The 16,092-nt window shown below is 38.5% G+C and overlaps 1 protein-coding gene across 4 annotated transcripts in view; it reads left to right on the forward strand.

The window, feature by feature from the left end:
• Window positions 1-585: 585 nt before the first annotated feature.
• The window catches only part of LOC149267588 (cytochrome c oxidase assembly protein CtaG / Cox11 family), a 166,223-nt gene continuing 150,716 nt past the window's right edge, over window positions 586-16,092 (forward strand). For 2 of the 4 annotated variants that reach the window (XM_089433601.1, XM_089433592.1), the window contains exons 1-4: window positions 586-777; window positions 2,092-2,218; window positions 2,630-3,098; window positions 3,304-3,356. In XM_089433601.1, the coding sequence (XP_089289727.1) occupies window positions 2,112-2,218; window positions 2,630-3,098; window positions 3,304-3,356 (629 nt within the window). In that variant the 5' untranslated portion in view covers window positions 586-777; window positions 2,092-2,111. Of the gene's footprint in view, window positions 778-2,089; window positions 2,219-2,629; window positions 3,099-3,303; window positions 3,357-16,092 lie in introns of those variants that run through there. The other 2 variants (XM_089433606.1, XM_089433609.1) reach the window with 2 other exon arrangements.

The following is a 16,092-nucleotide window of genomic DNA, read 5'->3' on the forward strand; positions in this document are numbered from 1 at the left end:
GATAAAAATGTGGTTGTGATATACAGTCCAACCTTGAATTTATGCAACTCATACACCCAAGATTCATACCAAGAGTCATTCACATCATACTTTCGATGAAAACATTTACAAGTAACAACTAAGATTTACTTTCTATGCTAACATTCATACCCAACATGAAAGAACTAATAATTATAGATTATTATGTACAGTAGCATTTCTATCTTTCATATGACACACAAGATCTAAGTGACCATTAATCTATTTTTTTATTTATTAAAGTAACAAATTATAGGCTGAGCGCCGGTGAGGGCCAACCTGCTCATTGATTGGAAGAAGACTAATCCACTCATGATGGGATGCTTATCACCATGGTTGTGTACACCCCTTGTGAAGTTTAATTCCCAAAATGGTTTCCATTCCTCAACCCCTCTCCATGAGGTTTTACCCCGTGACCCAGGAGAAACTAAATCCCACACAAACCAACTAGTATACAACTCATGAGTCTCCCCATAAAATTTTACCATATAACTTAAAAAAACTAAACTCCACACAAATCAACTAATCCATCACTCAAAAAAGCCTATTTGTAGTGTATGCGCATTTTGTAACCCATCATCTTTCCTGGGAAAGAAACAGGTTTGTAAGACGTGCATTTGTTTTATAACCTGAGATTGATTTATGCCCCCGAGATTGACGTGGTGACCAATGGCAAGGAGACCAGGGTTTTATGAGCATATAAATTGAATTGAAACTGAGAAGCAGCGAAGAGCATCGAGAGAGATACAACAAGACGAGGTAAGATGCATCTCTGCCCCTATTATTCTTTGAACAATACAACATGAAATCCTACGAGAAAATCATATCTTTTTAGCGGAATAGAAAACCTGCAATCTTATTTTTACAATTTTTCTCAAGGTTTAGATACCTGCCCAATTTTGCCTTTACAATGAATCCATAACTATGCACATTTTGTGTCTTTTGCAAAACCCCGAGGTATAGATATACGCATTATGATGACTCTGTCATGCATGCATGAGCATGACTCCGCGCTCTGGTTGCTTGTAAATATCCAATCATGACTTTGCACATAGCGATCCCCGTGATTATAAGGTCACGACTTTGTTCATAGCAGTCTCGGCAGTGGCTACAATTTCAGTCATAGCGGTCCATTGATTACAATTTAAAGTGTAGTGGTCCTAGTGACGACGAGTTCTCCCGTAGCCTCTGATAACCAATTGCAAAACTCAGCATTGGCAAAAAAATTGTGGGTTATCAACTCCGGAAATCGTCAAAATGGGAAAAACTGGGGAAACATTGCTGCAAGGATAAACTTGAACTTCCAAAAATATTAGTGAAAAATTGACCATCTGATAGTGCCAAAAAAATAAGGAGAAATCCGAAACCTTTGCAACGTTAGTGATAACTGATTTTCCCTCTCCGAATTTGTGTTCTACGCTTGCTCTACCATGTCATAGGTACTTATTAGACTTCCAATCTGCCTTGTGGGTTTAAATTGCGCAGGGTTGTTTAAAGGTATTTTATATCAAAATGAGGGGCTATCTAGCAGCGCATCGAAGGCCCTTAGTATCTGGCTAATTCCTAAAATTTGTAGCATATATAACTCTTATAAGTTATAACAAGAAAGTCCTGTTAAGACAGTAAGATGGTATCCAGGTTAATTTGGTTTCTCGTGTAATATCCCATTATAACAGGAGTAGGAAATAGAAGAAAGGATAAAGAACCAAAATATACATTTAGTTGCTTCTTAATATATAACGATGAAATTGTGTACGCCTAACTTGCAGCACGCATCTGTAGTCGTTGTTGATTATTTTTTTTCCTGAATCATAATTTACTTTCATTCGTGATACTCAAGATATTGTTCTGTTAAGAAACATCCTTGGAAATTCAGCCTTAGATTGCATCTTGTTTCTTGATTTTTATTTTTATTTATTTATTTTTTTATATCAGAGGATCTAAAATCTGAATCTATTAATTATTTCTTTGGACATAAATGATAAATTAATGATCTCAATAAAATTGAATATCCAGAGCTTTGGTACTTTTTTGTAATTCTCACTGGCACGCTTCGTGATGGCTGGAATACAGGAATTCATCCAGAGGAAATCATGGCTTGCTTAAGCAGGCATAAGCAGGCTACTTCCATATTCTGGGGAATGGCTAAAAACTGCAATAATCTTCCGCAATTTAAGAATCTCCTCGAACTACAAGTAAGGTAAGGCTTTTTGTATTTAAATTTGATTATCTTCCTAATCCCGATTACTGAAAGCATCTTGTATATCCTCCGAGAATTCTTCATTTTAAGAAACTGTTTTTTGGCGATTAGGTTAAACTTCAGCCTTATAAGTTTAAATCTACATTTGTCAATAGTCGCCCTTCTTTCATAATATATTATAATTAATGCCAGGCTTTTTTGTGCCTGGTAGATAGTAAAAAAGGAATGACATTAAAGTTCCAAGCGCATATGATTATGATGGTATCGTGGATGACTCGGACAATGAAAATTGTAGATTTTGAACTGGAACAAAATAAACATGGCCGTCTAGAGCATTTAAACGTATTAACAGCAACATGCTGGTTTATTTTAAAACATATATGAGAAGCTGATGAATGCTTACGTTCAAAGTTTTGTTTGCAGGAATGAGAATTCTTTGTTGAGATTTCAAACCATAAAACAATACACATGTCATCAGGCAGGAGAGTTTGCTATGACCACGCCTATGAACACTTCAGTACGAACACAACAGTCAGTTTTAGTGCTTGGATCAGTCCATAAGTTGAAAGTATGCTTGTATGGAAGTTCTAATTATAAGAATTTATTCAACGGTTTACATCCCTGGGATTCATGTAAAATAGCTCAATTCAGTACCCAGAAGTTTGGAAAAACTGTACCTCAAGTTAGTCAACAGACCATTCGAGGGTCCTTTTCCCAAAAGTTTTCAACAGGCCAAGCTGCGGGTGACAAATCACAGGCCACACTTTTGTATCTTCTTGCACTGGTAGTTGCAATGGTGGGTTCTTCCTATGCAGCAGTTCCTCTTTATCGGAAGTTCTGCCAAGCTACAGGATATGGTGGCACTGTTCAAAGGCGCGAGGTGTGATATCTCAAAGCTCTTCAATCTGTAGGTTTGATAGATTTGTGATTTATGTGCATGTGTGCTGAACAAGGCATGTCGGAAATGGGAAATCTATTGTTAACAGCTTTGGCTGCCATTTTGGGGGTAGAGGTTATTTTGCACATCTTTCTTGTCTTTCTGAAGCATTTTTATTTTTTTTGTGACAAGGTTTGAGTCTCTGCAGACTGTTGAGGAGAAAATTGCTCGGCATGCACAAGAAGGCACCAAAACATCACGGTATCTATGGCGAAACTGCTCTACATTTTATGTTTTGCAATACTAGAGTGGGAGTTCACTTATTAACGTTTACTCCAATGATAGAGCAAACTTGGTGCTTAATCTCTGACTTCATAAAGTTAGTTTTTTTTGTTATATCATGGCATGGTTTATTTTGTGTATTATACTAAAAGTACGGGATTTCTTAACTTGGACCATTAAGGGCAATATATACTACAAATTATTATTAATTTATTTCCTAAATTCAAGATCAAGTGGTCTGCTTTGTGTCACCCACAAATTATGCCATATGTATGTAATTTAAGTTAGATACTGCCGAATTTCTAATTCCTTCATTAATAACACAACCTTTGACCTCATGATTACTTTATTGAGTCCATTAATCTGTAGACAAACCCAACCTTTCCAGCGAGTCTTTTTCTTTTCTGTTAACCCACTGGTTTGCCCTGATCTGCTTTTCTTTCTTTTAAACTCTGAGAATCAGTGAAGCACGACCCTTATAAGAGCCTTCAAGACTCGCGGGTTTTGATGAGTCATATATCGAAACGAGTCATATTATAAGAATCTGTGCTGACTTGTATAAGACTTGCATTGACTCCTTGACTCGCATTCAACTCGTATCAAACTCATACGGACCCATATAAGACTCCTCCTTGGAAGCAAATTTCGAATTATTATTATTATTATTTATTTTTATTTTTATTTTTGAGATCAGGTGGAGGGAAAGGGAAAATGGAGGGAGTCTGTATTTTGCCGAGTCTTATACAGGTCGTTTCTGATTCTTATATGAGTCACCAAGTCAATAGCAAGATGAGTCTTATATGAGTATGAGTAGTGCAACATTGCTGAGAATGACCAAAGCCCCTGCAGCACAGTTCCATGGTCGAAGTTCCACTCAAATGGGGTAGAACTGTGACTCCAGTGAAAGTGCCTATGGATTCGAGACAGAATTTTCACAAGGGGCTGAATTTCTCCATGGATTGAGTTACTCATTTACGACATAAAGTGATATTATGACAAAAGGATACCAATACGTTAATAAACTTAAAGTTATGACCATTGTAAACATATACTTCAACAACTGATAGCTTATGGGATAGATTTATTATTGTTTTAAAATTTATAGTCCTTGTATAAATTAAACCATTCAAGCCATTGGACATATTACATTTTCCAAGTATTTATTTTGTCAAATGTCTGTTGTCAATGTGGTGTTTGTTGTGAAGGACAGACTTTTTTCTTAGAAACTATCAAATGTACAAGTCAAGTTTGGGATATAAAGACACCAATCCAATCTAAGGCCTCTTAAAAACTGAGCATAAGACCCAAATTTAGACCTTACGAAGATAGCCTGGCACTGTCTTTTATAGGCACATTGAATTGATGAATGACCTGTAATGCTCAAAATGACAAAAATATTAACTATGGAATTTTGCTAAACTAACCAAATAAAGCATCTGAAGCTACACTCTAAAAGTCATACATTTCACAATCCAACTTAGCTTCTTCTGCGGTGACATCCACCAGTTTGTTCTTATTGAAAAAATGCTCACTATATAAGATGATGCAAAATATTCTATTAGGCTTCTTATGCCACAGCTGCAATAGCTATGTGGCCCAGAACATAGTTACTTTTCAATGTTTCAACTTTCTACAACTAGCATGGAGCAATTTGGGATAATCGGTTTCCTAATTTTCTCTTCGTTAAGGCCCCAAATGAGTTCCTCGAGTTCAGCTTCATTGACAATGACATTTCTTTCCTAGAGTTTCAACTTTCAACTAACCCTCCATGACGTCTTCAACTTCATTTACAATTTGGTCCCAAGCCCCTACAGCTCCTGGATTATTGTGGGATCCCAATGAAAATGAAGTTGGGAAAATGCTCTACAGAAGTTCAGTAGCATTTGATTTAATGGAGCTCATTAATGGTCAACAACTTAAAATAACTTGTAGCGTGGACCTCATGGGGTTTATAACTATCGCTAACTTTATTATAAATGAGACACAAATTCGAGTAATTGTCTTAGAGCTCATTTACAGTCCAATTGGCGTCAGTTTCACATCTGGGAAATCCTTGATTTTCTGTATTCCAAATAGGCCCAAAAACAAACTTTGGCCATTGATCTCTAAACTATCTTGCAAACATTATTACTCCCAGGATCAAACTGTTGGACCTCATGCCATCTAATAATAAATTCTCCCCCATCTTTCACAATCTTGTAAGGGTTTGGATTCAAATCAAGACTTGTGGAGATCCAATGCTATGTTTGTTCAATACAATGTTACAATTATATCATTGGGTGAATACATGGCTGAGAGCCTCACCATCTTTCTTTAGGGAAAACCCCTAGACGATTAATACACCAATTTTTGAGCAAGGCATATTAAATGAGTATATTCTTGTGGAGTAATCACATGAAATATATCACCCTTGGAAAATGGTGAGGCAATCAAATTTTTCTAAATATTTTCCTGTATAATGATTTCCAAGTTCCATCATGCTTGATTACATACTTTTTGAAGTAGCCTGTCTCTCGATCCAACATTGTGATCTCCACTCTGCATACTGCATGTCCTTTCTCCAGATTAACATAGCCTCTTATTTTGATGACTTAGTCTCATCCTCTTCCATTTACTAGATAAACACCTAGATGAGCGAATTCAACCTTTCATGAGTTAGGCATGTTATTTAGAGTATATTCTTCTGGTGTAACCACAGGAAATGTAACACCCTTAAAGAATTGTGAGGTATTTAGATTTCTTTCCAAATTTCAACTGTATGAGTAACTTCCATCAAATCCTTTTGAAGTAGAATGTATCTTCATCCAACCTGCTCCAGATTAATATACCATCTCTCATTGAAACTAAACTATACTGATTGTTTTAAAGATCTAGGATTTCTTTTTGAGTTTCTTTCAATGGATCAGAAATTAAGACCTAACTGTTCATTCCTTTCCACATACTCCAGATTAACATATCATCTTCTTCCGATGAAATTAAACTATTCTGATTGTTTTGAAGAACTAGGGTTTCTTGTCAGTTTTTCAGTTCGCAAAGTAAATTTTAACCATTTACCCCTTTTCACCTCTTTTTCTTGCTGCATCCATAGGTCTGTCAAAATCTTCTGCCAGAAGAATATAAGCCTTGGGGGGATTGACAACCTTGTCATAACTCCTTGATGAAGAGTAGTCTGCAGACTACCTAATGTCAAGAACAACAAGTTTAGGATCACATATGCAAGCTTTTATCTAAGCTATTTATTATTTAAAATCATCCATATCTTCACTCTCTGGGCTATCATTGAGGAGGTTTGACAATGGTCTTAGAAAGTCTTATGTTGGTTTATTTTCTTTCAGAAGGCCTTTGACTTTGTGTCAAGAGGCATCATTTTAGAGGCTAGAAGACATAGGCACTTCTAAGACTTTTTTGGCTACCATCATGAGACTCACCAAGTTTTTCATTGATGACTTTGTACCAACTGTGGCCTTTCTAATTTCATTCGACACACCATAAAAGTCAAGCAGGGTTGCCAATCCTCTTTGGGATTACATAGACGAGTTGAAATCTTTTCTTAGCGAGCGCATGTCAGAGGGGGTGTAGGTCTCAACCTTGTACAACAATTACCTACAAATGAATTCTTAAACATAAAATATACAATGGCGAGAACATAAAAAAAATACACACTGCACAAAGATTTTTCCTTAGATCTCAAAACAGGGACTACCAGATTTATTTTTCATTATATTCCTTTCAATGTTACAATACATATATATACATGTCGAAGCATTCATAAACCCCAATCCATTAACCCTAGATTAGAACATAACCGTAGTTCCCTTGACCAGATTTACAAAATACCATGGACAAAAAACCATCATGCCCAAAACCATGTGCAAAACCCATGCACAAAACCATGGGTAGGTCTGCCCACCATCTTTGGGTCCACCCCCATCCTTGGTTCCGCATATATATAAGAAACAAATTTTTCTCGGGGCCTTGCCCTGGACCCCATGCAAGGGGGCTACTGCCCCCTTGTAAACCCCCCGACAAGGGGGGCTGCCCCTGTATTCCCATGTGACTTGCCTGCTGCGCCTGACACAATGAACAGGGGGGCTATCCCCCCCGCGCGTGCGACTAGTCGTGGAAAGAATATAACACACACCCAACATTCTCCCATTTGTTGTTTTCTTTTCCACAAAGGGGGTCATAGGAGAGATTAGTCATTGGTCCATCCCTGCAACGCCCATTGTTTCTCTACACCAAGAAAACTTTTCAGTGCTCACAGACTTCGTCAATGCATCTGCAACATTCTTCAAAGTGTCCACCTTTACTAGCAACACCTTTTTATCCTCAACCATATCCCTCACAAAGTGATATTGAACATCAATGTGCTTTGTCTTTGAATGATAAGCAAGGTTCTTTGCCAAGAAAATTGCACTTTGGTTGTCACAGTCTATCCTTATAGCTCGCTGTACTAACCCCATACTTGAACACAATCTCTGCAACCAAACTGCTTCTTTGCTTGCATGAGTGGTTGCTATGTATTCTGCCTCTGTAGTTGAAAGTGCCATTACAGACACACTGTCTCTTGCTCATCCAACTCACTGCTCCTCCAAATAGGTTAAACACATATCCACTTGTAGATTTTCTCCGATCCAGATCTCTAACCCAGTCTACATCATCAAAGCCACGGATGTCCAAAACTCTGTCCGATCTTGGTCTTCCTTGGTAGCACAAGCCATAATCACTAGTGCCACAGAAATACCTGAAAACCCGCTTCACTGCTGTCCAATGTTCCTTCCCTGGTTTGACATAAACCTGCTCAATACTCCCACTGCATGTGCAATGTCTGCTCTAGTACAAACCATTGCATACATTAGGCTACCGACTGCACTTGCATATGGAACACGCGACATGTCCTCTTCCTCTTATGTCTTGGGACACTTTTCCGCAGATAACTTTACACCTACAAGAATAGGAAACCTTCACTGGTTTACTATCCTGCATATTAAACCTCTGCAGCGTATGGAACACGAGACATGTCCTCTTCCTATTCTTGTGTCTTGGGACACTTTTCCGCAGATAACTTTACACCTACAGGAATATGAACCTTCACCGGTTTACTATCCTGCATATTAAACCTCTGCAGTATTGTCTTGACTCTTGACATACTTCTCTGGTTTAACCAAAGCTTCCTCTTTGCCCGATCTTGTTTAATTTCCATGCCCAAATTATAGTTTGCAACACCAATGTCCTTCATGTCGAGTTTGGAGGACAATTGGGTTTTCAAATCCTGGATAATTTCTTTGTCATTTCCAATCAGCAACATATTATCCACATATAAGACCAAATAAATAACATGGTCACCAATTAATTTAAAATACACACAGTGATCCGCTTTGATTTTGGTGAAGCCAAGTTGTGAAAATTCGGTGATCCTGAATCTTACTGCAGTAACTGATAGTATTTCTCCTATTTCTTAAATTACTTAAACAAATTATTTGCAGTTTTCTACGACAAATATCGAAATACATACGTTGCAATCTTCACAAACAAAATTCTGCAGAAAGTAAATACAAGGAAAATACTAGCACGTATATAACCACAATGACACAGTTATTTTTGGACAATTGTCCTCGGAAAAACCCAATGTGGGAAAACCGGTGCAATAGACGAGGGTTTCTTTTATTAATCTTCAACAACAATTTCTATACAAGATACAGACAGCCAAAATAGAGGAAGAATCACTGAGAGAAATTTACTGATAAATTTTTCACACTCCATAGAGTTTTTCAGACCTCGAAGAGGACCTTCTACCCTTTCGTTGGCCTTTCTGCGTCACACCCTGCGCAGTGACTGCGTAGTGCTTGCGTCACTCCTCTGCACTGATGAATAGCGTCCCTCCTTTGTGCTTCTCCTTCCAGATTTGTCCTACACTCTTAGACTATGATGATGCCCTCTCTCTCCCACCTGCAACTCACTCTTTGACTTGATTTTCTCTTGCCGAACTTCATCCACTGAGAAAATCGATTTGCTTGAGCAACTGAGTCTCTGCACTGGTATGTTCTCTATCAACCCATCGACTTCTTATAATCTTCTGTTGGAGTACCAATGACCAAGATTAGAACATAATCGATGGCTAAGATTAACTAGAAATCGATCCATGTCTTCTTCTAGAAGATTCTCACCATGACTTAATTAATACCCTTTAATTAACAAGATTTCCTAAGTTTAGACTTAGGAACCATTAAGAAAAAATTATTTATTTTAATTAAGTCGTCTTTAGGTGGAATTTCCAGAAAAGATTTTTGGGTTTTGGAGAATACATGTATTCTAGCTTCTCCATGAAATTTCGTGGCCAGAACACATCCGATGCTACAAAAATCAACACTCCCTCTTAGCGAGGAATGTGTTCTAGTGCTGCAACCCACTGAAGCAACATCCTGTCTCTACATCATGTCTTGTCACGCTGTTGATGTTTGGCTGCTGCTGCCCACCAACTACCGCGTAACTTTGATATGTGTCGCATTTGTGTTGCTGCTGACCTTGCTGAACTGCTGTCAACTACTACATCTGCACTGCAACTCCCTCTCAATTGCTGTTGCTGAGAATCTATTGAAATAGATTCTCCACCATACCCATCTGTTCTCTGAACTGGATGAACTTAGCACTCCCTAGAGGTTTTGTGAGTATGTTTTCTACTTGATCGCTTGCGGGGACATATTGCAGCTGGATTGCTCCATGTTGAACACAATCTCTGATGAAATGACATTTGATATCAATGTGCTTCGACCTATCATGAAATATTGGATTCTCAGAGAGTTTTATGCAATTCTAATTATCACAGTAAACACTGGTCGCTCCCATTTTCTTCCTGAATAAACTCACCAACAATTTCCTAAGCCATATGGCTTTGCACGTAGCCGTGTTGATTGCCATATATTCTGCTTCTGTTGAGCTCAATGCTACTGACTTCTGCTTCCTGCTGCACTAAGAGATCATCCCTGATCCAACAACTCACCAACAATTTCCTAGGCCATATGGCTTTGTACGTAGCCGTGTTGATCGCCATATATTCTGCTTCTACTGAGCTCAGTGCTACTGACTTTTGCTTCCTGCTGCACCAAGAGATCATCCCTGATCCAACGCTGAAGCAGTACCCGAAGGTACTTTTCTTGTCCACTGAACTACTTGCCCAATCTGCATCTGTGAATCCGCTCAACCTGACATCATCTCCTCGAGTATATTTCAACCCAAGTCTGACTATTCCACGCACATATTTGAGAATGTGCCTAGCTGATGCCCATTGTACCCTTTTCGGTTCCACCATGAACTGACTAAGGGTATTGACAGCGAAACAGATGTCTGGCCTGGTGTTAACCAGATACATGAGTGACCCAATTAGCTGTTTGTACAAGGTGGGGTCGACTTCTTTGCCCCCTGAGGCATCTATCTTTTTCTAGTTGATAATCATGGGTGTTGCCATGGGTCTGCAATCTTGCATTCTGAATCTCTTCAGAATTTCTGTAGCATATCTCCCTTGCCCAAGGAAGATTTCCCCATTCTTCTGCCATACTTCCAACCCCAAAAAATAGTGCATCAACCCCATATCCTTCATGTCGAATTCTGCTGCAAGATTCCTTTTGCAGTCCTTTATGAACCTCAATGATCATGTCAAAAACATATCATCTACATATAAAACTAGAATGAGAAGCTTATTCTCCACCATCAGATAGTAGAGATTGGGATCTGCATCACTCTTGATGAATCCCAACTGCTGCAACTGTCAATCCGATTGTACCTTGCCCTGGGTGCCTCGTTGAGCCCATACAGGGCTTTCTTCAATCTGCATACATGAGTGTGCTTCTCATGAGTTTCGAAGCCTTCAGGCTGCTCTATGTACACCTCTTCTTCTATCACCCTGTTCAAGAATGCTGTCTTGATGTCCATCTGGTGAATTTCTCATCCCATCTACGCTGCTAGGGATATGACGAATCTGATAGAGGTATATCTGGCAATTGGGGCGAAGGTCTCCTCATAGTCTATTCCTTCTTTTTGTGCATACCCCTTTGCCACGACTCTAGCCTTATACTTCTCTACACTGTCATTTGTAGTGTACTTGAACTTGTAGATCCATCTGGAACCCAAACTGATCTATCTTCTGGTCTAGGCACCACCTTCCAAACATTATTTGTCATGATAGAACTGTACTCTTCTACCATGACATCAACCCACACCTGATGTTGTGCGTCTTCTTGAAAACTGGAGAGTTCTGCAACTTGAGCCACCAAGGCCTAGTATCTGTCAGGTTGCCTGCGTTGCCTTTTATCGGTTCTAGGAACTCCGACAAACTCTTCTGCATCCTTCAAGGTCTGACGCAATTCCCGACTAGTCTTACCACAAGTGGTGGTAGGTTCAATCTGTTCCTCCACCTGTTCCTGTTGCTTTGCCTACTGAGAACTTCCTAGATCTCTAGCTAATGAGGAGATGTTGGTACTAGTCATTGTACTCGAATACTGTGACTGTCCCCCTACCTGTTCTACTTGCGGTCCTTGCTATTGCTGGACTAATGGAACATTTGATGACTGATCTCTTGTAGGCATCTCTCGAGATCTTTTGAAAGCTCTGTCTTCCATGGACTTTACATCTCACCTCACTACAATGTTCCTGCTGTCAGGAACATAGATTCTGTATTCCTTTGAGGTCTCACTATATCCCTACGAGATACCCCTTTTTTGCAGTCTGATCCAATTTATTGCGTTTCTCATCTAGAATGTTACAATAGGCCACACTCCCGAATATCCTCAAATGACTTACCTCAGGTTTCTTCCCAGTGAAGACTCCCTTTAGCATTTTCTTCCCCAAGACTCTGTGAGGTGTCTTGTTTTGAATGTATGTTACGAATATAATATATCTAAATAATATAAAATAATGTAAACGATAATAATCATAAGTAATGATTAGTTAAACTAGTAATTAGGTTGAAGAGGCATGTCTAAATGAGACATGACTCTTCATGAAGAGATGCTTGATATATAAGCAAGCCTCTCGTTCTCATTGTAAATCATTCTATCATTCTTATTCTTCTTCATACATTTTAATATATAATATTTGTATCCTCATGGATATCTTGATATTCCAAGTCTTTTGGAGTAATTAATCTACAGAAGGAACTTTGTTCGCTTCATTTGGTATCATAGCAGTTCGATTCTTTGACTGCTTCACCGCTGCATAGAGCTCGCTCTCTGATCTAGGTCTTTGACCATCGAAATTTGTCAACATCGTTGCCATCAAAGCGTTTCGCTACCAGTGTCTGGAGATTCTCCATACTACTATCAGGCCTTTGACCATTTAAAAGATTCAAAAAAAAATTATATTATATAATTGAAAATAAAAAAGTGGCAACAACCACGAATCTTAACCTAGTGCTACCACCCGAATAATTGTTGCAGCCGCAGTCTGAACAAGTGTTGAGCCACCGGAATCCCATTGCTGCACGACTTAGTTGCAACCAGCGTTCATTCCTTGACCTTCGACTTGGCCGCTCTTCTGCCATCAGATTATTGACTCCACACATGGTGTCTACCAGTCCCCACTGCGTTCAGCCCCTGTCTGCAGCCCGCATCCTTCACCGCACAGCCATTGGAGCCCCGACCCATTTGCAACCACTTCTCCACGCTAAACTACCACTTCATCCATCGTTCGTTGTTGTAGTAGTTTGCCAACATCGAGCTGCCAACGTTCTCTGTTACTGCCCTTGTCCCCCTCGAACCCATCACCACAGCTTGACAACCGCAGCGAAAAACTCTGTTCATGCCCCTGCTACTGCTCCAGCCTGCGTCCACGCTCACCACCCTCACAACCTGCGTCCACAAACTTGTGCGACATCCCCGTCTACGCTGCTTGGACAACACCTCCGCGTACCTTGAGCTCAGTGCGCCCAACCGCACTTAGTTGTCTTTTAAACCGGTCCAAGCCGTAGCCACCACCAGCGTTGAACTCAGCTACAAACCGTTGTCTGAAGACTCTGCAATCATCTTCCTTGCCCGACTGTCTCTAGTTCCCGCAGTCAGTTATACCTGAATCAAATCGCCGCCACTATTCTAATTAAAAGTTGTGACCATCCAAAAAAATTGGTAAGTCGACTACAACATTAGTTTAAATAAAAAGTCCGTGAGAATCTCTTGGTAAGTGGACAACAACATTATAATTGAAGTGGGAGTAATCAAATTTTGATTTGAGAATAATTAATATTAAAATAGTAAAAAGTGAGTGGTATAAAAATAGTAAAAAGTAGATTTATTAAAAAAAGAAAAAGAAAAGTAAGTTATATAAAAAAATATATAAATTCATAATAAAAAAAATTATTATTATTAAAAAAAACAAAATATATATATATATCTATAGAAAAAATTATTAAAAAGGTGGAAAAAAGAAGAAGAGAGAAGTAAATAAAAAAAAAGTGATTTAAAAAAGTATTTAATTTTTAAGAAGCAAAAATGGAGACTAGTAATGAAAGGTTTCCTGAAACCTTTGGTAAATGTGTTGATACATTATTTAATATCAAAGGATCGCTTGCAGAAAGAGATATCATAATCTCTATCAGTCTTGCTGAAACAAGTAATTATATTAGTCCTAAATGTGCTAACCAATTGGTGATTCCTTGTTAGGCTCCTATACTACTAGTGTAACCCTTTATTGTTATTAGTACAACCCCCTTATTATAATGGTGTACCCATGTAGTGCCCATATTGTTACTATTGTGCCCCATAGAAGCCCACTATTGTTATTATTGTGCCCTTACATTATTATTGTTATGTCGGCTCTGATTATATTATGACCCCTTAGACTCCTATATATAGAAAGGAGGTCTTTTCATTTGTATCATCCAAGAATTGTTCATTTGTGTAATGTAAAGGAGGTTGCCCCTTGAAGAGGCTTATTTCTAAGGCATTCATTTATCTTTTCTATCTTTTTGTGAGCTGGTTTCATAACATTTGGTATCAGAGCTTTGGATTCTAGGGTTTCGCTGCTCCAAATAGGTCGTCGTTGAATTTTTGCTATAACGTTTTTTCTGCGACGTTTCAGAAGCGAAAAAAAAAACCCATTTGAGACGAAATCACACTGAACCTCGGGTCCAAATTTTAGAGTTTTTCGCGCTATATTTATGGAGATAAGATCCGAGGAAGTTGGTCTTTTTGCAGACTCTTGAATTACATTCCAAACAGGTGACTTGGGGAAAATCGTCATAACTCTCTCTGAGCATTGGATTGAAATATCGTAAGAAGGTACAAAAAGAGGACGGATTGTAGTTTCTTGTATATATTTTTCAGAGCCAAAGGTCGAAACAGTGACACGTGGCATGTCGTACAAGTTCGCTCTACTGAACTAGTCTATAATCAGGTCACTGTGGGAGATTTGGCATAACTCTTCCTTGGAGAATCCAATTTGGATCAGACTAGTGGCATTGGAAAGAGGACGCAAAGGGCTACTACAGATTACAATTTCAGAACTTAAAGATCCGAAAGTACAGAGTTACAGTTGTTTCAAGATCGAGCTCCTAAAATCAAGAAAAAGCAAGATGAGGAAGTTTGATGGCAAGGATCCGGTAAATTGGATACTTCAGATGGAGCAATATTTTGATCTACATGGTGTACCACTGTTACAAAAAGTATGTATTGCATCTTCATATTTAGAACCGGATCAATTTTTACGGTATAGAGGGCTTTGTTCTCGTAATCAACTTGTTACGTGGTCAATTTTCATGGAGGAAATGATAGCACATTATGAGGATACAAAGAGCAACACCTTCTTTAGAGCAACACCACAACAATTGGAAATAGTAAAAGGGTTTTGTTACATAGTGGAAAGTAAAATTACAGTAACAAGGAAGTCTACCCCTCACAACTATAAAGATGGAAGTGTTGTTTCTCCTAGCCTTCCACAACCTACAAGGGTTACACCACAACAATTGGAAGAAAAAAGAGAAAAAAGGGCTTTGTTACAATTGTGATAGCAAATGCATTAAAGGTCATAAGTGTGTTGAGAAGAAATTATTTTACATAGAGTATGAAGAGGAGGAAGAAAATGATTAAGAAACATCAAAAGAAGAAGATATATGCCAAGACCCAATCCCAGAGAAAGAAGAAATAAATCAGACCATATCTTGTAAAGCATTGGCAATAATTACCACTCCTCAAACTCTCAAGATAGAAGGACATATCAAGAAGAAAAAGGTGCAAGAAGTGAAATATCACATCGAGAAAGAAGAAATGAATCCAACCATATCTTGTAATTCATTGGTCGGAATTACCACTCCTCAAACTATCAAGATAGAAGGACATATCGAGAAGAAAAATGTTCAAGAAGTGAAAGATCACATCGAGCATCACGAAATGAATCTGACCGTATCTTGTAAAGGATTGGAAGAAATTACCACTCCTCAAACTCTAAAGATAGAAGGACATATCAAGAAGAAAAAGGTTCATGCAGTGAAAGATCACATCGAGCATCAACAAGAAGTTCTCCAACTTTTAGAGGATAACGCCACTTTGGTGCAAAATCGAATGAAACAACAGGTAGATCAACATCGTAGTGAAAAATGTTTTGATGTAGGTGATTGGGTATTTTTACTGCTACATCTAAAGCAAGCTATTTATGAGAAGGAAATGTTGGCAATACTACATGCACTTAAGAAGTGGCGACCTTACCGAATGGGAAGACACTTCAAGGTAAA

The sequence above is a fragment of the Pinus tabuliformis genome, chromosome 6 (assembly GCF_031772625.1).
Source record: "Pinus tabuliformis cultivar Carrire ecotype Pingquan chromosome 6, CPIR1, whole genome shotgun sequence".
Classification (NCBI taxonomy): Eukaryota; Viridiplantae; Streptophyta; class Pinopsida; order Pinales; family Pinaceae; genus Pinus; species Pinus tabuliformis.